At 42.5% G+C, this 23457-nt stretch overlaps 1 protein-coding gene across 1 annotated transcript; it reads left to right on the plus strand.

Moving 5' to 3' along the window:
- The first annotated feature begins 491 nt into the window (after positions 1–491).
- On the plus strand, positions 492–22131 carry CRTAP (cartilage associated protein). The gene is made up of 7 exons (XM_061358436.1): positions 492–1149; positions 4864–5013; positions 5601–5772; positions 7859–7987; positions 9513–9658; positions 12406–12489; positions 21409–22131. Exons 1-7 carry the CDS (start codon positions 688–690, stop codon positions 21466–21468), a joined length of 1203 nt encoding a protein of 400 aa, XP_061214420.1. The 5' UTR covers positions 492–687; the 3' UTR covers positions 21469–22131.
- Positions 22132–23457: the final 1326 nt, after the last annotated feature.

The raw sequence follows: 23457 nt of genomic DNA on the forward strand, positions 1-23457 counted from the left end.
CCTGTGGCAGGTGAGCCTGTGGAGGTCGACCCGTCACAAAATGGCTGGCGGGCTTGCTCCTGCCCTTGCCACCGCAGGATACCACACGTTCCAGCCAGCTCAGGCTGGGGGATTTGTGGCTCCTCAGGAGGAAACCATCCTCCTGCTCCCCACCCGCCACCTCGCACCTCTGATCCGCGGTGGAATCCGCATTTCCCAGCCCGCTGGCTCGCACCAGAGCTGCTCCCGCTGCCGACCGCGCCCCTGGCGCCACAGGGAAAAGGCGGGAGACCTGCGCCTCTTGTCACTCCTGCGGCCGGCTCCCAGCTCGGGTGCGAGAGGGCTTTCAAAGGAAGACAACGAAATCCAGGGCAAGGAGGAGAGGGAGAAAGAAACCCAGCGGGAAGGGACAGCAGCAAGCGGGTAATGGGGGCGGCCCCCCACCAGTAATAACTAGGGCCAGCCCTGCTTAGCTTCCAAGGTGGAGCACCTTAAAAGCGGCGCAGCTGCAATCTCCTCCCCGCCAGGAGGGGCGCCAGCGGCAGCCTTAAACCTCCCGCCTCGGTCCCGCTTCGCCCACCACCGGCTTCCCCGGCTGGGGCCGGGCTGACTTCCCCTGAGCCATCCCCCCGGCTCCTCCCCTGGTCCCGCCGCTCTCCCCTTCCTGCAGCGGAGACGTGGTGGCCGCCGGGCGGCCGGAGCGCAGTGATGTGGCTGTGGCTGGCGTTGGCGGCGCTGCTGGCGGCGGCGGGCGCGCAGTACGAGCGCTACAGCTTTCGCAGCTTCCCGCGGGACGAGCTCATGCCGCTCGAGTCTGCCTACCGCTACGGCCTGGACCAGTACAGCACTGAGAACTGGCCCGAGAGCGTCAATTACCTGGAGGTCAGCATGAGGCTCTACCGCCTGCTGCGCGACAGTGAGGCCTTCTGCCACCGCAACTGCAGCCACGCCGCCGGGCAGCCCCCCGCTCTTGCGGCCGAGCCCGCCGCTGCCTCCGGGGGAGCTCTGGCCGAGCTGCGCCTCCTGTCCGGGGTGCTGCGGCGGGCGCAGTGTCTGAGGCGCTGCAAGCAGGGGCTGCCTGCGTTCCGGCAGGCCCAGCCCGGCCGCGACCTCCTCGAGGACTTCCAGCGCCGAGAGCCCTACAAGTACCTGCAGTTCGCCTACTTCAAGGTGAGGCCCTGCCCTTCGTCCCTCCTCATCTCCTGTATGCTGTGTTTCTGCTCTGCCTGCATCTCCCTAGAGTCTTGCCTGGTGCTCTGCCACTCTCTAGCCAAACCAAGTAAGCCAAACGGGCTTGGCAGTGTCGCGGTGGAGTGGGGGGGGACAGTGTGGACTGTCCATGCATAGCCTTATTGGATGTGGATACCTCATACACCCACTCGTGGCAAAGCCCCTGGCCCATTACCTGGCACTCCAAGCAGTTGCTCTGGGGTGTAGCCTCATGCCCCATCACCTCTTCCACATCAGTTTAGCGGCCTCCCAGTCCCTTCCCTTCTGGGACTCTGCACTTCATAGTCTTCTAGGTATGTTTTCAAGCCCCTTTCTCCCATGCACCTCGTGTAACCCACCATGGGACCAGTGTTTGCGTTGTGTGCCCCTCTGCTTGCCACATGCTGCTATCCAGCTCACTCTTCACCAGTTTTTCCCCAACTCATTCACCACATCACCTAGATTAGCCCCTCCAGTTCTTCCCAGACCTGCACCCACTAAACCCTGCCTACTTGCCCTGTAGTTGTTTTTTTTCTATGCCTGCCCCTCTTACCTTTCCATCTGCCTTAGTTTTCAAACCTGTGAACCCTTTTTTAGACCTTTCATGTCACTGCTCTGCTACTGCAAGCACTCTTTGCTGCTTTCTGTCCCTCAGCATGTCCATCTTCCTCACTTGCTTCCTTCTGGTCCAGGTGTTTCAAGTGCAGCAACTCCCAGCCTGTGACACACAGATAACCAGGTGCCTGTAAACAACGGTTTTGCTAGAGCCACAGGAAGGAGTAAAGGGAAAACTGGCTGCTGAAGTGTGACACTAATGCTAGCACTGGAATGGTGTTTACTTTTTGCTTCAGGGTTAGCCAAGGCTGGGGATACACACCTCTTTTAACAGGTTTCATCCCGTTCTTCTAGCTACTTGTCATCCTCCTGTCCAGGATCTGATTAACAGTTCTGTCCCTTCTTCTCACCTTCCTCTCCTGTTTTCTAAATCAATGTCTGTCCCTCATGCAATCCCCTTAGGTACTGCAGTTACTCACATTTCAAATAAATGGGATTTCTGGGGAGGGAAGAAAACAAGCTGAGTTTTGCTTAGATTGTTTTCTTTCAGGCAATAGCTCCCAACTTATCCCAGTATACGTTACATAGGGTTGTATGCTTGTGCATTGTTTTTGAGATTGCTGCTTGAAAGCACTCATCTGCTTAACACTCATCATCTGTGTTTTACTGGTAGGAGTGCTGTTTTCTTGTTAAAATATTCAGGGTTTTTTTTCCAAATCACACAAACAGATGTAGAGAAATGTGCTCTCATAAAATAGAAACAATATCCACATGCACAGTATCACACCAGTGTCATCTGTGAGTTTGAAACCATCCGTAAGATCGTACGGAAGAACTTTATACATTAAGGCCTCTGCACACGTAGAAGGTATCAAATAGGGGACATTTCTCTTGAATAGTAGAGTGGGCAGGCACTCCTCCCATTCTCAAAGCCATATAGGGATACCAAAATGACATCAGCACAGATGTTTCCATTTCGTGTCTGTCTTTAAACCATTCATTCCCCTCTTGTGGCACGTACAAAGCTTGCAATTTATGGATCACAGTAAAAATCATTCCTACATCCTGTTTCTGGTACAGTTAAGTAACTGGTGGGTAGGAATGTGAGAGGGGAATGGGAGAAACACCTCCCTCTCCCTTTAAACTCTTTTTCCATCCCATTTGCAGGCTTGAGAGCTGCAGTTCCGTGGGTTTCCCCTTTAGCGTTAGTTGTTCATGTTGCCTTTCCTGCTAGGTTGCAGTTCAGGTCTGAACCATTAGCGCTCACTGGGGGAGTTCTTAATGGGCTTGCTAGAGCTAAACTGCTATGTACAAGGGATTTTTTCCTTGATGGTGGTTTTCTCAAGAAAAGAATATCCCTTTCTCAACCCCCTAGTCCCCCAGCAGGTTTCTGTAGTATAGAAAGAAAGAAGAGGGAAATGCTTTATGTCATTTTTTAGAGTGACCATGTGTTTATTGAGGTATGTTCCAGAGTGAAACTTTGCCACGTCTTGGATCCTGGGAGCAGATCTTTGTATGCTGCTGCTTGCTCCTCTGGAGGGAGCTTTCTTGTAGTCACGGAGTTCACTTAGGAACGTGTTTCTGCACAACTTTTCTTTTTTGTAGTGGTGAAAATTGAAACCGAGAGCAAATTGCGGACTAAGCAAAACTGGGAGGCTTGTCAGCATACTGACAAGCAGGGTTAAAGCATAAAGCACAAGTGAAACCTGGTGTTTGACGAAAGTGCAGCTGAGATTTCCCATTGGGTTTAGCACTGTCTGGGATGACTGGAAGCACATAGTTTTGGGAGAGCCAGGAAGGGCAGCTGGCAGAGCTCCAGCGCTGGGAGGGACACTCATAGCGGCACCGCAGCAAGAGCTCATGTTAGGGTTGAAGTCGTTTCTTTCTGGTAGTTGTCTTTCAAGTTTCTTTCTGAAATGAAAGGGCACCTTTTATGGATGAAGACAGAAAGAAGGATGCACATGTATGCTTGTGATTCTTGCTCATGGTTTATACATACACTTCCAAAAGCTATTTTAGATGTGAGGTAGAACTCTGTATCACCTGCATCTCAGTGTGCTGAATTGCTTGATGTGGATCTTAGCTTGTAAGGGAAAAGGTTTTAACATTTCACAAATATTTAAGAGTTTTACTTCCTCACTCTTTCCAAATATGGGCATATGTACTATATAGTTTATAAAAATGTGTATCTATATGTAAACTAAAAAAATATAAATGCATGCACACAGAAGTACATACACATTTGGCACATGCAGTTGTAAGTAAGGAATGCATACTTCACAGAGTATTTCTAATGGGGTTTAAAAATGAGTACAGGAAATCACATTAGGACTCAATTATTGAGCAAGTCCCTGCTGTTTGCTCTAACTTTGTAACACCATCAGGAAGATAGATTACTGTAGTATTGTCTTGCGTGCCACTGGGCCAGTAAGCAATGTAAACATGGTAAAAACATGGTAAGTGATTACTCCTAGCCAGTATCCAGAGCTTAGCATCAGTAATTGCTGTGAGAGAAATCCCACACAGGACAAACAATCTAATGTGCCTTGTCAGCTTCCCTGTCATCTTTTAGCCTATTGACAGCATCCTGCAGCTCAGCCCCTGCTGTAGGAGGACCCCTGCAAGGGTGCATTGAGCCTCAAGAGACCAGTGGCAGCACCTACTGCACCCTGAGCTCTGCGCTGCAGCCTCCCCTCTTGTCAGTTCTGTCTGGTGCCACCACTGGGGCAGCTAGAGCAGAGCTCCCAGACCGGGCCCTGGTCCTGAGGCGAGTGCTCGCCATCCTGCTTGCCTGCCTGTATGAGCTGCCACGCCATGTCCTGTTCGCTGCACTCTTGGTCGCTCACGCTCCTTGGGCCGGGTTTTTACCCGCTGATAAGTTCATACAAATACACATGTTCACACAAAATGTTCATAGTGATGCAGCTAGGAGTAAAACAGGAAAAATTACATCAGTTTTACTGTACTGTTGCATCTGCTGAGACTGGTTTCAGTAGAAGTAAGTTTGGGAATACAGAGGCTGCAGGAAAGTTCATTGACAGAAACTTGGAAACTTTGAACTGTTTTTTTCCAATTAACCTTTTTTCCCCTGCCTTCCCTTCTCTCCCCATCCCTGTTTAGGCTAATAATCTTCCAAAAGCAATTGCAGCAGCTCACACATTTCTTCTGAAGCATCCAGACGATGAAATGATGCAAAGAAATATGGCCTACTATAAGAGCATACCTGATGCTGAGGAGCATATTAAAGACTTGGAGACAAAACCTTATGAGGTATGCTTTTTTATTCAGAGTCTGGTCTTTTGGAACTGTTCAGTTACTCCTCTTACTGTGTGAGATTCAAGAATATTTGCTCATGTGTTCTTAGTTCCTACTCTCCCTCTTCCTGTCTTCTCCATCATCTCTGCTCTGCCTGCTTGATGCAGTCAGTAATTCTCACTTCTCACACTTTTCACTGTTTCATAAATGAGTCATAGTGATTCATAGATAGTGGCACACCTGGAGGTCACTACTGGAGCTAAGCAGGGGCGTAGTTACTCAAATGTGGTAAAGTGGCAAAGCTTAAAATAAGCTGCACATTTGGTGTTAAATATTCAACTGAAAATGTCTGTCAAAACCTGTGCTTTAGATTCACACTCTTACTGCTGTCCAACAGGCTTTTATTTTGATCTGAAATAGAATTATGTACTCTGCTCTCTAGAAATACCTGGTAAAAGCTATTAATGTCTATATTGTCCTCACATTAATCAGATAACAGCTTCTATAGTAATTCAGACATACAGACACATTCTGTATTTGAATTTACACACCGATTTCCACAGATCAGTTACTTCTGGTTCTCATTCCTGTCAATTTTCCAGAATCTTTTTGTCAGGGCTGTGAGAGCATACAATGGTGACAACTGGAGAACATCTATCTCAGACATGGAACTGGCTCTTCCAGATTTCTTCAAAGCCTATGATGACTGTACAGCAGCCTGTGAAGGTTCCCGAGAGATCAAGGATTTTAAAGACTTCTATCTTTCCATTGCAGGTGAGCAGTTAGGTAATAATAAGGGAAGATGTCCCAAAGGTGCACTTCAGTTTATCTGTAGGATTGACTACCAGAGTCCGCTTTCTCCGTTTGCAGTGTGAAATGCACATGCTACACCATGCTCAGTTTGGGCCAACATGAGTTTATTAGATTCACTGAAAACTGCTTGAATTCTGGTTTGCTCTTTCCAGTAGGATAAAGGAGGGCTCTCAGCAAATCAGAATGGAGAGCTTTTACTTTAACATGGAAATTGAAGAGTGTGTCAGAATAACAGATGTGTAAGTAGTCAGAACTACTCCATCCAGGTAGCAACAGTTATCCAGACAGGTCTCTTGACAAACATTTCAGTGTCAGTTTGGCACCTTTGAGGCTCAGCGGTTAGCCTGCCTTCAAAATCTGCTTTGTGTTTTGTGTGTCACTGATCAGATGTATCTGCTTTCTCATAAACGTGACAAATTTCTGTTGCCTGTTTTTTCATCTTTTCCACAGCAGAGTTTTGTTAGCAGTTAAGATTTCTTTTTTCTTTAGTATGTAGATTAAAAAAATCAATTGCTTTGCAAAGGAAAAGAGATACCACCTTTTTTGATTGCTGTCAAATTGACACATACTCATTTCCTATGCTCTTCTGTATCAAAAGAAACAATTTCTTCAGTGTTCTGGGCTCAGTGTTGCTGTCAACATTGTGTGGAGAATGCTGGCATGCTTTATCAACAAACTTAAAAACATGAAAAATGCAACAGAATTCTGCTTTGCCAGAAGGAAAACCAGCCCAACTTTTTGTCCTAAAGCCATCAGATGTGTTGCTGAAGGAAGATTTGTGAAATACATAGATGCATAGATGTGAAGTGCAAGAGCAGTGCCACAGTTTCTTAGTGTGGAATTGGTACCTATCAGTACAGCTGACCTGGAACAGCTATTGCTGGCTGTTCCTTAAGCCATGCTTTACTCTTGGGCCAAGCAGACAGGTGCCTGAAACAGTAGATAAGGAGTGAAGGTCCAATCACATGTGGTAAAGCATGAAACACAGGCCTTCTTTCCCAGTGGTTCAGAGCCCTGACATCAGGATGACTCCAAAGCCAACAGTGTCCATGCTTACCTGTGATTGGCACTTGCTGTCATACTTCCTCTTCCTCCTTGGAAGGGAAGGACAATTCCCAGCAATAGTGGTGAGAAGGAAAAGTAGGAGATGCTGTGTGATGTCAGCATGGGCATACGCATACATTTCAAGTATTTTGTTCTTGACATGGGAAAATTCACATTTACTTGCACTGCCTGGGCAGAGCTGTGCTCTTGCTCCGGGGAGATGCATTCTGCCTTTGAGGCTTTTAATGCAGAAGAAGATGCAGCAAGAAAAGCTAACCAGAAGTATTTGGTGCTTGCACTAGGTACGTGTTTATCCCTGAGCAATGAGTTCTGTTTGGAAGCCAGCTGTTCTCATTGCATGGGATCACTTCACTGAGGGACTTGTGTTTCTAGCTTTATGTACTGGCTAGAATTGAATACTACTCTGTTTTGGGATTCCACTGTTCTTGTAAAAAATGGGCCTGGTAATTTCATGTTGCCAGTTTAGCTGGCTTCAGCATTCTTCGTGTTAGGAATTGTCAGAGGTAAAAACAGGGGAAAGGCCCTTTGCTGTTCTTTTGCTTTGGTCAGAGACTTGCCACATAAGCTTAGATAACTTGGTTTCACCTGCCCAATGTGGCTGACAGGGAAACTAAAGCTTTAAAATACTTTTGTTTGGTGGTATTGCCTAATGTGATCTGTCCTGAAACTGCTCGAAACTCTTTGTTGGCAGCCACAGACTGCCTGTAGGTGTCAGTGTAACCTAACTGCTAGGGCTCTGGAACTGCTGCTTTGGATCGTTTCAAGTCCAGACTGCCCAGATTTTTATGGAAGAGCTAAGTACCAGTGCTTGATACGTACCTCAGATGGAGCTGTAGATGCTCAGTAGTTCCAGGCAGCAAGATCCAGCTGCATAGAACCCAGGAGAGCATTATAAGGTGAAAAGTTAATGGGTACCTCGTGGGAGGGTTTATAATGATTCACTGTGCTCTGTTCACATCCTGTGTTATTTTCTTCCTTTCAGATCATTATATTGAAGTTCTTGCATGCAAAGTGCAGTGCGAGAGCAATCTGACACCCATTATTGGAGGCTTTGTTGTTGAGAAATTTGTGGCCACCATGTACCATTACTTACAGTTTGCTTATTATAAATGTAAGTAGTGATTTAATGTGCTGAAATAACATTGGGATGATGTGGGCAATTTCCATTCATAATTTTTTCCTCTAGTTATAATGCTTTACAATGTAAATAGTAGCCTTCAGAACCTGCATTTTAACCTGTTCTGGGACAGAAAGTCTTGAGTTGCTTGGCATCTTTTTCTCCCTCTATAACTGTAGTTAACAGACACGGGAGGGAGATAAACCTGATGTTTAGAGCCCATGGTCATAAAATTCTCCATGACAAAATAAATTGCTGAATGTAAGTCCCATAAGGATTTTGTCCAGGTCAGGCCCCCCTGTTTTAAGTTATGCATGGTTGTGGCTGGTCTCTGCTTGGGTGCTGGAAAAATGAGGTGGTCACAGTAAACGTCGTCTGATCCATTAGTACCATTTGTTCTTTATATGGTAAGTACTGCCAGCACAAGTTCTTTACACTTGTGTGTAAGTTTATATGAGCTTTTATCATTTTGTGTAAATGATAAATGCTCATATAAATTATAAACGTTCATAGTATGTATTTTAGATGTTTAAATGGTGCACCAATTCTTCTGCCTGTTTGAAGGAACTCAAGACATCTTAGGGTAGAGAGTGCCAGCCACTTCCATTGGAACATGTGCAGTGAAACAGACTGATTTTGTACATCTGTGTACAAAAATCGCATGGTTTGAGCCAAAAAGCCATAGGGGTCAAGCTGTCAAGCCTACGTGGTTTCTAAGCAGCTGAATGTATAGCTCTAGCATATTTTTTCTTAGGCTTATAACTTACTCAGAGAAAAGAAAGATTGTGATTCAAGGCAACACATTTAACATAACACGCTTCATTCTATTCAATAAATACTCAATTTTCAATTTACTATTCATCATTTCTTCCACAGAGAAACCTAGAGGGTATTTCATACCATTCTCTTCTCCCTAGTGGATTCTTATAGTCCCATTAAAAGGAGGCTTATGGGGCTACATGGGTTTTGAGCAAAAGTGGACCGCTTCACAGAAATTGTAGTGTTCTGGTGCTCAGTGATAACATACTTGATAGTGAAGTAACTCAGTGAATTTTGCAGTTTCTTGAGGGGCTACTTGCACTGTAAAGGACACATGTAGCACTTGCAGCTACTCCTGCAGGCTCCAGCATCAAAGGGAAGACACATTCAGCCATGTAGCATCAAGTTCTTCTGCTTATGTTGTTTGACTGCACATTTTACACATCCACTCTTCCATCTTTGTCAGTTCTTGTACAATGAAGTGGGTTGTTTTTTTTTGCTGGGGGGGTGGTGGAATATTTGGTTAGGATTTTCATAGAAAACCATCAGTTAAGTCCCTCATTTTGAATAACGTTTCAGAGCATGAAAATAATGTATCCTTTCTGGGAAGCAATTTTGTTGTGTTTTTTTTTTATATGCAGCTGGTGAGGAGATAGAAAATGGGTTCTATTTCCATCTGAGTTTTTCAGAGCTTGGATAATAGTAGGAATTTGGTCATTTACCTTAGCTGACTTTTCGTGTGTGTGTGTTTATTAATTAGCTAATGACATGAAGAATGCAGCTGCTTGTGCTGCTAGTTACCTTCTGTTTGACCAGAAAGATGAAGTAATGAAACAGAACATGGTCTACTATCAGTACCACAAAGACAAATGGGGACTTAAAGAGGAGGATTTTCAGCCCAGATCGGTAGGTGAATTAATCAATTTGCCTTCTAGACACATTCAGATGTTTTCCTGATGCTCAGTGGGTCAGAGGTTGGGAAAGTGGGAGTTATCTCTTGGTTCTGGAGTTAAGCACATGTTGTTTTATTAAAACTGCATAGAAAGTTGTACACAAAGATGTACTGTGTGATGTAGACAGTGAATGTCATAGTCTTTTGTGTTGGCATATATTACAGTAGGGTATATTATGCTGACAAGTAAATTCACAGTGGTACTTGTCTGACACATGCATATGTATATCTTTATCTACCTTGATGATTGAACCAGCTGCTCCCCAAAATTACAGATTGCTCCAGTAACATTCAGGCTTTTGGGTATCACTTCTTATTTGCCAACATGCCCACTTGCTTCTTATTTCAGGTTCTTTTGGTGTTGAAATGGTGTCTGGATACAGTAACCCCAGCTAAACTTACTTTCCACTTACTTTAGAACATAGTTAGGTGGATGAGGACGGAAAAAGGTCCAGGACCGTACTGCATCTAATTATCTCAGCTGGAATACTTGCTGCAAAGAGTCCACAGTAAACATCAGGCCAACCAGCAATGACTGTTATCTCTACATCCTTGCTTTATGTGTCTTTCTAGACTTGTATGTAACAACTTGCTAGATATGAGTGTGATTCTGAATTTATCTGATAAACCCCATATATTAAGATTCCATATAGTCCTAATTAAAACTACTATTCACTTTTTATGTGTGGAATATATGTAACCAGATTTTATAAACTGAATTGGGATTATACATAAAAGAAAATATTTTCCATGGCTTAAGGAGCAGCATTTGAGACTGCACAATTATTTTCTTATTTCACAATAAGATATGTAGGATATCATCAAGTGAAATATAGAGCTCTAGCTTCATGGCTGGCAACTGAACAGTGCCATTTTCAAATCAGGGTGTATTTAGCCCAACATACATTCATTCTTTTCCTGTAACTTGCAACTGGACTGAAATTCTTAATCCATCTTTCAGCACAGAAGAGAAAAATGCAATATAATGATGTGATCTAGATTTGCAAAATTATTCTAAAAACGGGTTTCCATGCTAGTCTTAAATTTCCATGCCCAAGGAAGTTTTACCGATAAAACTACTTTGCTGTGTTTCTGGACTCTGACAATCAAACTGGATTTTCTCATTACTAGGATTTATGTCATACAACTGAATTAACTGCTTTGTGACACCTGAGTGACTCGTTAGACATCAGTGGCGTGTGCTGACATAGTCATTAGCCATACATGTTCTTATAGCATGACTTCTCTATGGAAGAGTCATTTAAGTTAACCTAGCTGAAACAACAGCGAGCATCCCGCTGGGTAACATTCCAGTTGCCCTTCCGGTATTGCTTCTTCAGGCACCTCAGTCACTGAGATCTGCATTGGGCCAGAGGCCCTTGATTCTTAACGCTGTGTTGAACTCAGTACACACGTGCAGTGCTTAGGTGACTGACTTTATCTTTAGCAGCACTGCAGAGCAGCTCACATATGCACCTGATAAGTTGCACTGATTTGATAATGCTCCTTCCTCTCAGGCCAGGAAACTGAAGTCAGAAATACCACTGCATTTGAGTTAAATGGGTTTTATTTGTGGACAACTGTTATGTCCAGCACACCTATCTGCACACTGGAAACCCAGGTCTGCCTTGCAGGGCCAGCTGAGACGGAAGAAAGCAAAAATGCATTTGGTTCTTTCAGGCAGCAGCAGTGAGTCCGAGTTCAGAGCTGAAAGGGACCACTCCTTTGTCACTGCTTTTGGGACAAAACTGTGCTTTATAGCTGTATTGGAGACAATGTTTGGCAGGGGTGGGAGTAAGAGGTAGCAAAGTATAAAACTGCAGGCCACAGACAGATTTGGCATACATGTACAGATAGGGCAGAACAAGGGCCTTACATGTTAACTCTGAATGTTTCATTGATAACTTCTCAGGAGCTGAGGACTACAGATTGTTTTTAAATATAAAATATTAAATGCACACAGCTGTATTTTCTTCTGTATTGATCCATGGAACTAAGAACAGAAGTTGCTTGCTACGCAAATCACTTGTCATGAAAACCATAATGCCTCTGGTTTATTTTCACAGTGGTAACGGAGTGACAGCAGCATTTGGCTCTGACACTAAGCTTCACATGTTCTTGTGAAAGAGGAAGTTTACTGTTTTCCTTCCCAAAAAGAGTTAAAGGGGATGATCAAAGTAGATTACTGTTGGTATTCACAAATATGAGAGTAGGTGACTGAGCTAAACAGACAGGTCGGTGACCATACAGAATTTCCCTAGCCCAGAATCAGGCTGGGGTCAGCCATTATCATGCAAAATAGCTTAGTGTCTTTTTCTCAGAAATGCCTGCTGCCATATGCCAGAGCACAGGGAGACAGAAGCTTTCTCACATCCAAAGCCTGCTGGAACGCAGGCACAGGCTGCTGCTCCGCTCTGGCAGTCTCATTCCTTATCCTCAGACTTGCCAATGCTTTGAAACGTGAGAAAGAGGAGAGTGCTTTGTTCTTCTGACACTGATGGAGCTTGTGCTTTGAAAGGTCCACAGAAGACACTGGATACACTGCTTGCTGTTTTACTGTTTCCTTTAACAAACATTATAACCCCCCCTGGAGCTACCTTCTACTACGTCTGGGTCTGACTTTGCTGGGGTACCTTCAGGTGACATGTGATGGCGCTCCCCTGTCTTGCTACCCTAACATGGAAATTCTGTTTTTTGACAGGAGGCTGTTCGATATCACAACATAACCACACTCCAGTTGGAAATGTATGACTTTGCAAAGGAACATCTGATGGATGATGATGAGGTGAGTTTTCTAGAAAGGAAATCGTGGTCAAAAACCAGTAATCACATTAAAGTGAAGATGATACATAGATGGAATCTAAGGATTTAGGTACTATGGAAAAATCTTCTTGTAACCATGACCATTTTAGCATGATTTTTTTCTTTTGTAAATGGAATATAAGAAGCAAACCAGAACATCACATAGAGTTTAAAAAAATCTGGATGGTATTAACACGAAGGTAAATGTAACGCATTGAGCCCACAAAACAAAAATCCACCTTGCAAACTATAACACAAGGGGGCAGAGAAGTAGTGTGTATATATATTTTTTAATATATATTATATATATATTTAAACCTAATGTATTTTCTGTCTTTGGGGGGGGTTATTTGGGTTTGGGTTTTTTTGGTTGTTTCTGTCTGAAATGTTGTTTAAATTAGATTTAGAGATCCTTATAGTTTTGTCCAGAAGTAATCACCTAAATCTTAATCTTTGTCAAAAGGAAATCTTGACATCTGTTGGTTCTGTGTTTTGTTTTTTTTTCCTGCACAGTAACATTTTGCTCACCCAGTCTTGCTTCTAGAATGTTTGGAATTCCTGGGCAGATAACATAAAATTACTACTATTACTATTGTTACTATTGTTTTTTAGCAAGGAAAGTAGTTGAATTTTTGAGAGGGCATATCTTTGTCTCCCACAGCTGAAATGAAAATGTGGAGGCTTTGGATTGCCTTTTGTTTTGCTTTGTTTTCAGAATCATTCATTTAAAGGTTTGAAAAGACTCTTCAAATGATGGAATAGTTCGTTGTTGGCACTGGTGAAGAGCTATGCTCAGTTTGGCATGGGGCAGGGTACTTGTAATGATCACACCTGAGCTCTTTTTTAGTTAGAAAAGAGAAAGCTGGTTTATGTTAAAAAATGAAATCACCTTTGCAATTTTTATGTTATCCAGCACATAGGGAGACATAATATTTTATAACACAAAAGTAATAACATGTCTGTGCTGGCTTCAGTATGCTAGTGACCTGAAAACAAGTCTATACATAAGATTCCTTTGCAAGGTTACCAGACTTGAGGAAGACTTTCCATTGTGATAAAATTGTGAAAGACAGTTTAAAAAGCTTGTTATAAGGGTAAGTTTAGATGAGGACTGGTCTGTACAGATTTTCATCTGGGTGTGAAATACTTGAGCACTTTCTATATTCCCTTGTTGGTTTGTGCTTTGCCCATTATGTTGGACGTAAACGTAATTTGTAGTTCTTCTCTCATATCTGTTGCTTCAGAAGGCAGTGATGAGTAGTTAACGAAGTGGAGAAGCAGTCTGTTGTGAAGGCTTTCCCCATATGTTCTTAGAAGGACGATAGAAACAATCTTCAGCCTCAAGTACTGTGTTTTATATAGAATATATACTATTCTATATAAACAAGGAGTTATTTGCTGGCATTCGTTCCTGTAGCCAGTTTCACTGGTGCAGTTATAAATGACATTGCAATCTGCAGGAGGGAAGTACAGTGGAAACCTCAGTTAGACTTTTGGGGAAGTGACATTACACTGGATTAATTATTTGGGTTAAATAACCAAAATTATTGGGTCTGGTAGTGCCACAGATATCCCTACCCCACACTCTCATCATAATAGGAAAGTTAGCATTCTCCTCTCCCAAGGGAAAGCTTCTGTGCCCTCCCTTACTAGGGCTGAAGAACCTGGGAGGGATGGAGACTGTCCATGCCTCTGGCTTAGCTCTGGCTTTTGATAGTGAACTCATAAATCCCTGGCTACCAGAACTTGTCTTTGGCTGCAGGAGCCTTCCAGGGAGTCCAGACAGCAGGAATAGCACAAAGGTAAAAGTGCTACCTTCCAGTTTCTGCTGTATGGGCAGGACCTGGTAGCAGAAGTGGAATTTCTTGTTAATATTTCTTCTGGCACAGATGGAAAAGCTTATTCCGTTGGAATGCTGAAAACCGAAAAACCCAGATAAGGTGTTACAGTAAAAGCTTTATTAAAAGTTGTTAAGGATGAAGGCAACCTCTCTTTTTAATACACTGTTTATTTAAACCATGTGCATCTCTGGCTGTAGACCATACCTTTTGTGTGTCTCTGTGGTCCATGTTTGCTGTCTGTGAAGTTGCTTGTGGGCCAACAAGCCCATAAAATAATCTGCAGAAGAAAATAAATTGAGTGAAAATTGAGTGAAATTTGAGTGAAAATTGAGTGAAGCAAAAGGATTCATGTGGCAAAAAGGGTCTCTTCCTATGTGAATGTCATCATTCCCAAGTGGAGAATCTCACTTTGTTCAGACTTCTCAGTGCTCCCATATCATCCATGTGGCTTTTTAAATCCAATTAGCAAAGTGAGTGAGAACATGTGGCTTCTTCCAGTAATACATGGCAGTAATTGCAAAGGCTGGAACATGCAGTAATGATTTTTGCATGTGTCACTACAAGAAATACTGTCCCATTCATGTTACTTTATTAATGTTTTTCCACAAGGAAATGAAAAACTCCAGTTCAAGCATTTAACACAGCAGAGGTGACAGAGAGCATTAGTGCCAACTAGCTACAAATTACTTTTAAGACTTCAGAGTAATTATTATTAAATATCCTTACAGTTTTCCACTGTGAAGTTGAAAGAACATTACACAGAGTTGTCATCTTAGTTGGCCATGGCTTGTTAAGCTTTTGGATTCCTGTTCAGATGTGTAATTCACAAAGGCTCTAATAGATACAACTCCTGGTATTGCACAGATTTAAATAGCAAACGGAAATGCTGTTAAGAGCCAGATACTCAGCTAGTGTAGATATAACTTCAGCACTGCACTAATTGTATGAGACATGCTTCTGGCCCATAAAATCAGTGCTTTTGAGGACTTTTTTTTATTTTCAGGGGTAGCTACTTAGCTGTTCTAAATTGGATAAGAACCACAAGTATTTGGCTGAGATGTGCCTACAATGTGATTTTTCTTTCAGTACTTGATCAGTAGGTGAAAAACTGTTGGCAGCTTTGACCCACTTTATTTGCCATCTTGTTCTTTTTATTTGTATGTGATGTGTGTATCCATTTGTACAGTAGCTGAAATTCAGATGCTCCATTCTTGAGCGCGATGCGAAGGAAAGTTAAGCATTGAACTAATGTGACTGCTGGAAGGAGAACATGTGGAATAACATCAAAGCATGAGGGCCCAGTAGGCTACTTATAGCAAATAATGATCTGAATTCAACCTATTTTTCTGCTTGGGAATCACTAACACCATATTTTCAGCTTTATTAACTCATTTTTTTGCATACATTCAGATGATCTATACAAGTGTGCTTGTAATGGCAAGTTGTAACTGCAGACATGTAAACCCTGCCCTGCCTGCAATCTCAGACCAGCGCAGCTCCAATAGCACCACTACACTGAGAAGAGCTGGTGGCAGCCATTTCAGAGAGGGTTGGCAGCTAAGTGGCATTGTTATGGTCCTTGTTCAACATAAGGTTCTTTAGAGAAAGAAGGTGTTTTTTCTGTCATCATTTGCTAGTGGAGGTACTGCCTACATGGCTGGCCCTGCAGAACCTTCCTGCTTTCCCGTCTTGCTTCTTTACCGTTGGGTTTGTATCCTGGTCAAAGGTGTTCCTTCCATTTAAACCACCTTCCATGGGAAGCTGGCTCCATGATTGGGCTTAAATGGCAGGATGTCCCTAAGTTGTGACATTAGGAGGAATTTTTTACCTGCCCAGTTTTTCTTAAGCTTCTGCATGCAGCGTAAAGCAGGCAAGAGAGAGTAAATGGAGCTCAGAAACAAAGCCACTAGAAGGCTTCTGTTTTCAGTGCAGCGGGAGCAGTGTTGAAGTTGCTTTGAAACGGGGCTGACTCATGTTTTATAGGCATTATAAAAATGTTAAGAGGAAAGCGTATTTATTGGATTACTATAAAATACTATTGTAATAACTGCAGTGTGCTGCAGTCTCAGAGTGTATGGGAAGAGAGCAGTTACATGTTCAGACTGTATCCATAAAAATGAAATGGAAAAATATTTGAGAAAGCAGTTGACATACATGTAAAGAACAAATAAGCTCTTTTAATATTGAAGAAAACCTAAAAGCATGTGGCAGTGGGGCGCTGTGGACTAGGTATCTGAAAAATAAACAGGTTAAGGGCCAAATAATTTCTGTGCACAAAGAATTGAGGGATTTTTTTCTCCCTTTGCTAGAATGCAAGGAATGTCCAGCATGGTCTGTACTGCTCTTGGAAGATCTGGGAAGGCTTTGAGGTGGTTACAGTGAACTCTCATGTTTTAACTGAAGGTTAGATCAAGGAACTTTTTCTTAGTCGAAGGCTGAATAAACCTTTCAGGCTGAGCCATCTGTTGACACATGCCTTACGGTTATCCCAAAATAATGTGTGTGTCCCCAAAATATCACTGGCCAGAGGACTGTGGGGTGTGCACTTTATAAGCTCTACTGAGGCTTAGGGAGCACATACTCTCCATAGTTGCCCACATCAACCCTTTGTCTTCCCTCTTGCAGACGGGCTATTCCTCTTTGAACAAAATCTGTTGATTTTCATAATCTAACTCTTTGCCACTACTCCCATGAGTTATTCACATTAGTCCCTGGGACAGTTACAAGACAATTACTCATTAGTTACAGGGCAGCCCTGACCTCTCCTCATACATGTTACCCCTGCAGCCCTTTCCCCTACCACTGTCTTTTCACCCATGGCCCAATACATAAGGGAATCAAATCTGTTACTGTTGAACAACTTTCCAGTGACTAAGATCTTCCAATTGTAGCCAGATTTTAGTTTTTGCTGTGAAGGACAGCTGGGGGACATTTTGTGGGATGAATGTTCTCCTTCTAGATCATAAGGAAACAAAGATCCAGCCAGTTCTTGCTCTGTTTGTTGTCTCCCAAGGTACAGTTTGTTCAATGAGCTGGGATAAAGGCTGCTTCTTACTCATCCACTGATAATCACACATGGAGGGATGTCCATAGTAATACTTTTCTGTAGAATTTAATTAATTCTAGAACACTATTGTTTTAATATTTTCTGCTATTTCCCTATAAGTTTTTTTTTTTCCCCCATAAGTTTTCCAGTTCACCCTGAGAAAGGACAAGGACCCATGAATGATTGATGTTTTCTATGTAGAAAACAGTGCTTAGTCTTCCCAACTAACAGCAAAGCATCTGATCTGCCAGTACAGCTGCTAGTGCTTGCAACTGTATCTAAATGCTGCCATCAAAAGAAGAGTTGGTGCTGGACTGTCAGGCTCAAGTGGGCTATAACTGAGCCATGTGTTGGTAGCTTTTCCTCTTTGCTACTTATTTTAATAGCTGGCTAGGAGTCTCCAAAGTACAGAGGTTTCTTCTAAAAGGTTGTGTTTTGTGTGTGTGCATGCAGCATTTAACATTGCATAAGGAAGGGCTGGCAACAACTCCTGGCCCACTGTGTACCATGGTCTTGGATGCTCAGCTTGCAGTAGTAAGTGAGGACTTCTGCATTTTTCATCCTTTTAGCGCTTACTTTTTCAAGTGCTATAGCTTCATTTAATACACAGCTTCACTGGTACACCCGTATCAGTAGCCTGGGTTAGCTTATTCAGCATTGATCAAGAACTGTGTTTTAAAATCATACTTCATCATGAACCACCTACTCACTTACCCTCTGTAAAACCTGCTGGAATGACTTAACTGTGGTACAAAACTTGTTCTTTCTGTTTGTGCTCTGTTTAGCTGTTAATCTAAGCCAAGGCTGCTCAGTTTGCGTATCTGGCAGATAATTAGAGGCCCCAGTTGATCAGATCAGCTTCTCTGGTTCTTCCTACCACTCACACCAGTCTGGGAGCATTCCCCTTCTGCTGTTCGTTACCATGCCTCCCATATTTCAGGCTGTACCTGTCCCATCTTTCCCCATACATCCTTGCTGCGTCACTCCCACTTCCTTGGACTGGGAGAGAGAAGAAAAGGTGGGTAGCACAGAGAAGGGAGGTCATGGGGTGCTGGCAGAGCTGCTGTACCTGTAGCATGTACCCAGCTTCCAGTGAAAACCAGGAGGTGAAGACTGTGGACGGAGAGCCAGCTTGCTGATGAGGATGTGCTTCGCTGCAGCTGACCAGGCAGTCCCCACGTGCACACCGTTGTTGGCTGCCTATCTATCAGGCATGTACTGGGCTGGTGGCAAACCCTTCTCTTCCCCCAGCTTAGTCAGACTTCCCATACTGATTTACTAGCTACTGCCCAGACAGCTGCGTCATGCTTTGGGCCATATATTGCTCAACTCTGATTTACATCAGCACTGTGTCTGAGCAGCATATTTATGTAAGCTGCATTACTGGTGGTGGCTGTTGTCCTGTGTGGTAGCTGCAGCAACTGCATGTAAAATTTGATGTCCTTCCTATTAAGATAGGTAGGAGCCAAATAGCATTCCAGATAACGGGAGGAAATAATATCAGAGAATTATTTTGGGCTCCAGATCCGCAGGCCAGCATGAAGTTTATTAGATATCAGTGGGCAGGAGTGAACACCTTGGTAAACTCAGTCGTGCAGAATGCCTGATGCGGTGTCAAGTGAGCGCTAATGGGGCAAGGACAGTTGGTCGGTTTGGTCATAGCTGCTAGTGTGACAATGTGATCAGCTCTTCTGATATAGCCCTAGCACCTTTCATTAGGTTGCCAGCCGCACTGTGGACAACTTGCAATGTTTTACATTCTGGCTGAATGCACAGGCAAAAGTATTTTAACTGCAGGTTTTGCTTGTCTTTAACCTGGAGTTTTTGCCTTCTCAAATATAACCAGCATCCAGGCAATTACTCAGTTGCATTACAGCGTATTTTCTGTATGTATATTGTTTGGGCAGCTGTTTTTGTATGTTTGCCATATTTTAACCTCTCTTACTCCCCAGTATTTCTTGTTAGAGCACAACAGCTTCTGATATCCTTTCCCTCAGAGATCATTTTCAGGCTCTAGAGGTTTCAGAATTCAGTCAATTTTTAAGTATCCTTTTCCATTTAAAACATGGGCTTCTTACATGTTTCTGGATGTGAAAACTTACTAGAATTAAAAAACCTGAATTCTGTTTGCGATCTGTGCCTCCTGAAATACCCTATCTTACTGATTAATGTGGCAATAATGTGAATTGAATGAAGATTCCATATGGTTGAGTTACCAAAGATACGATATTGAAATCCCCATTGTCTTCCTTATACTTCCTTATTCTGGATCATCTAGTCAGATGTTTGTGCCTTTCACCCTGCCTTTCAGACTCTTTATTTTTTAAGGGTTGTCTTTGCACGTAGAACAAGGGCAAAAATCCTTCTTATTGTCTGTTATTCTTTCATTAAACTGTGATCCTGAGGTGTAAAGCAGTTAGTCTGAACCTAGATCTGGGACTCCTGCAGCAGACACCTGTATTCGCAGTCTCCTAACTCTCTTCAGAGTTAATGGGACCTGCCTGTCTGTAGTCCTTCAAGAGGCACACAAATGCTTGTGCCCAGTTTTAGGAGCTGTGCTATAAAACTGGACCAGAAGTTCCCTGTGCCTCTGTTTTCGTATCTTCCAACTGCTTGTATAGTGAGTGTTGGACCTAGTGGCTATTTTCTTCATGTCCATTTGTGAAGTGGTTTTGAGTTCTTTCCACGATCGGGCTCCTTGGGCAATCAAAATACTTCAAACAAAGGAAAACGTGCAGAAATGTCAAATTTCTGTTTTCCAATTGCCAGATTTCCTGCAACCAGTAAGACAAGTAGGGAATATGAAAGTGCTGGCATTTTTTCCCCATGGTTTTTATTGAATCGGATACTTAGATGTTCTGAACAAATTCAAAGCAAAAAGAAATTGCCATCTTTCAGGACTTGCTGTAACCACTTCATAAGCTGCAAAAACTCAGCAGTCTTTTGAGATGGAGCTGTGAAGCAGGGCACAAGAGCAGCAGTTATTTCAGACAGCTTGCCTCCCACTTTTATTTTTGCTTGCTTGGTTCTCATTATTTCTCTCCGTGCTAATCATGCTTCTGAAAAATGTGATGTTAGTGTTTTTAATCGCCATGACCATGATCCATTTGCTGTATAAAAAAAATAGACAATTCTCTGTTTCCTTGTATTGTTTTTACTGACAAGGGTTTTAATGCCCTTTCCTTACCAGAATAGAAAGAAAACTAACATTTTGGGTGTCTAACTACGTATCTGGAAGGTGCTGTCTTCCTAAGGAATACCTTTCTAGGCAAAAACATGCTGTAGCAATGACTGTAGCTCAGTTGACAGAGCAGTAAATTCCAGCTGGTGGGGTTGTATCATCCAAAGTACTCAGGCTTGACTGTAGTCATTTGGCTATGGTATAGGACATAGAACTACATAAGGAGTAGTTTAAAGTCAGATTGTTGTGTTGGTATCCTCTATTACCAGAGTGGAGCTAGTAAATACAATATTTTTCTGGTCTCAATCTATATCCAACATACCTGTTTCCAATGTGGAAGATATTCTGGTGTCTCTGGTTCTTTACATTTTTGTTTCAGGACATAAATGGTTAGAGCAGACAGATGCAAATTAGAGTTACAGTTCTACAAAGCAATTCAGCTTTGAATTTTGAAGCTTTCTAAAATCCTTTAATCTTTTATGGTATTTTAACGATTTCCCAATTTAACAGGTACTTTAAACATTTCCTCTTTTACTTTCTGAGTTTGAGAATTTCATTGTCTGTTTAAATACCTGAAAAAGTACAAGGGGATTTATTGTGAGTGTAACATTTCCTTCTTTTAAGATCTGTATGTCACTGCAAGTATTTGTGCTATACCTCTGTGGGCCATTTACCTGCATTTTACAGGCTTGTTGTGCTGGCTGCTGGATGAAGTGTGTTAAAAAATACTTAGAAACATTATTACAGTTTATGCTTTGGTTAAAATAGTTAAAGGTTTTCGCTGGTTTTGCAGCACATGGTTAACCTGTTCCTGTTAAATTTAATCCTTTCTAGGGTGAAGTTGTGGAATTCCTTGATGAGCTGCTAGAAGTAGAGGAAAAGAAGGAATCCTGATGAGTGAAATCACTATGAAGTACTTTATGAAAGTGAAGATTCACCATTGCTCCTTACTATTGTTTTTGGTCACCTGTAGTTCCAATTAGATATACCTCAAAGCTGCTCCTTTAAGCTCCACCTTACATCACAAGATCCACTCCTGAAAGATCACTTCCATACTGCACTGACTCTTCTGTGAGCGTGGCTTTTCACTGTGCATTTACAGAATTGGTGCATATGGGTTTTCCCCCTGAGCTTTCTTCCCATCACACAAACACAACAGAACTGACTGTATTTTCCAGGATAACACTAAGGTGCCTTATTTCAGTGATGTTCTACTGAGTTGTAACAGCACAGCTAAATTCCAAAGAACTTGTGGCAGGTTAGGAACCAGGGAAGACATAACAGTTCCTCTTGACTTTCTGAGCTATGCATTGTATTATTTATATATGTCTTTTTCTATGATGAAGAGTAAAGGGATACTGAATCCCAGTGCACCTGAGAGACATTGAGATACATTTACATAGCCAAAATAAGTTAACAAGGCACAACCAGTGATCTTGTATGAATTGCTTGAAGAATTCTGTATGCGGTGTTGCTCTTAAGAACTAAATTAAATTCCATGATGTGAAACTGAGGTCACTTAGAACTGAATAATAAAGAATTCCTTTTTCCTATGAATTCTTACTCTTTCTGTTGAAACAGCTTGTGGCTCCTGTGTGAAGTGGGGCCAGTCTTGTGTAAAATAATGGTGCTCAATGTATTTAGCATTCTTTTCCATAGAAAACAGTTTGCTTTTTTTTTGTTTTTCAGCCTGGTGGGACTGTCTGCGCAGTTCTCATCCAAAAGTAAGTACAGGTGGAGACTGAGGCAATTGAAGTGGAATACTTAGGCATTTGTATGTGAATTCCTGACATTTTTATTAACTATATGGTGGAGCCTAATACAGAACTATTTTGAATTCCCCAAAGATACTGTATTAGAGATGAGTAGTGAATTGGTGCAAAAGACTACTGAAGAGCAGAAATCCTGTTGACATAAGAGGAGGATCCAGGATTTCATCACTTGCTTTCCCCTTTCTTTTTTAAGGATCAAGTCCTGCAAGTGGCTTCATCCTGCTTACATCAAAGGGAGACAAGAGCATTCAGTGCTCCTCTGACTGAATCCTACTTCAGCAGAATGGAAGTGAGTTGCAAAACAAAAACCTGCTTTAGGGAGTAAAAGAGGCAAAACATGATCTGTACGACCTTGCTGAGTTGCTGCTGCTGTAGCTTATATATGTTGTGGAAGCATAGTGTCTACACTACTGAGTATCCGCAGAGAATAAGGGGGAATCTACAGGATCAGGTTTAGGTCTTCCAGCCCATGACAGCAATGAATAATTTTAATATGTTAGAAGTTGTGTATGAAAGGTGTTTGGAAAACCAGATTGGTTTTTAGCTGCTTTAATATAAATCCCAGTTCGCACACTGATGTGAATGGGCAGGCCGTTTTATTCTCAGGCTGAAAATCCATCAAGAGCCTTTTAACTTCAGGAGATTTACCCAGCTCCACTTGTGGTAACAAAACCAGAATCTGGCTTGCCCTGTGCCTTAATACAGAGTGAGTATCAGATTTCCTGGAGCTTTTCGTTCCACATAATATTAGCACTCCATTTATTGTAATTTTATGTAAGAATTTAACTTTGCTTTTCAAACATAACAAGCAGTTGATCATAACCTATCACATCCCCATGCAATACATGTATAGTAATACCCAGCTGGGGTAGCTTCTCCAGTTTGTCCCTAGTTTTCTGTTGTTGGAGGAGTGTTTGTGCTCAAGGGAGAGGTTGGTGCTCTGGAGGACTCTTACCCTCCTGCTTTCACAGAATCACAGGTTTCCAGGCTGCATAGGACAACTCCAGATTTTCCCCTCAGAAACCCAACTGTTTATGTTAAGGTCATATGCCCAAATAACTTCATCTTTAATACTCTTAACGTCCGAATCTAGAAATCCTGCCATTAAAGG

This window comes from Neopsephotus bourkii, unplaced genomic scaffold, assembly GCF_033783945.1.
Source record: "Neopsephotus bourkii isolate Nb327-2 ecotype Australia unplaced genomic scaffold, CSIRO-AGI_Nbou_v1 NB_942, whole genome shotgun sequence".
In the NCBI taxonomy this organism is placed as follows: domain Eukaryota; kingdom Metazoa; phylum Chordata; class Aves; order Psittaciformes; family Psittacidae; genus Neopsephotus; species Neopsephotus bourkii.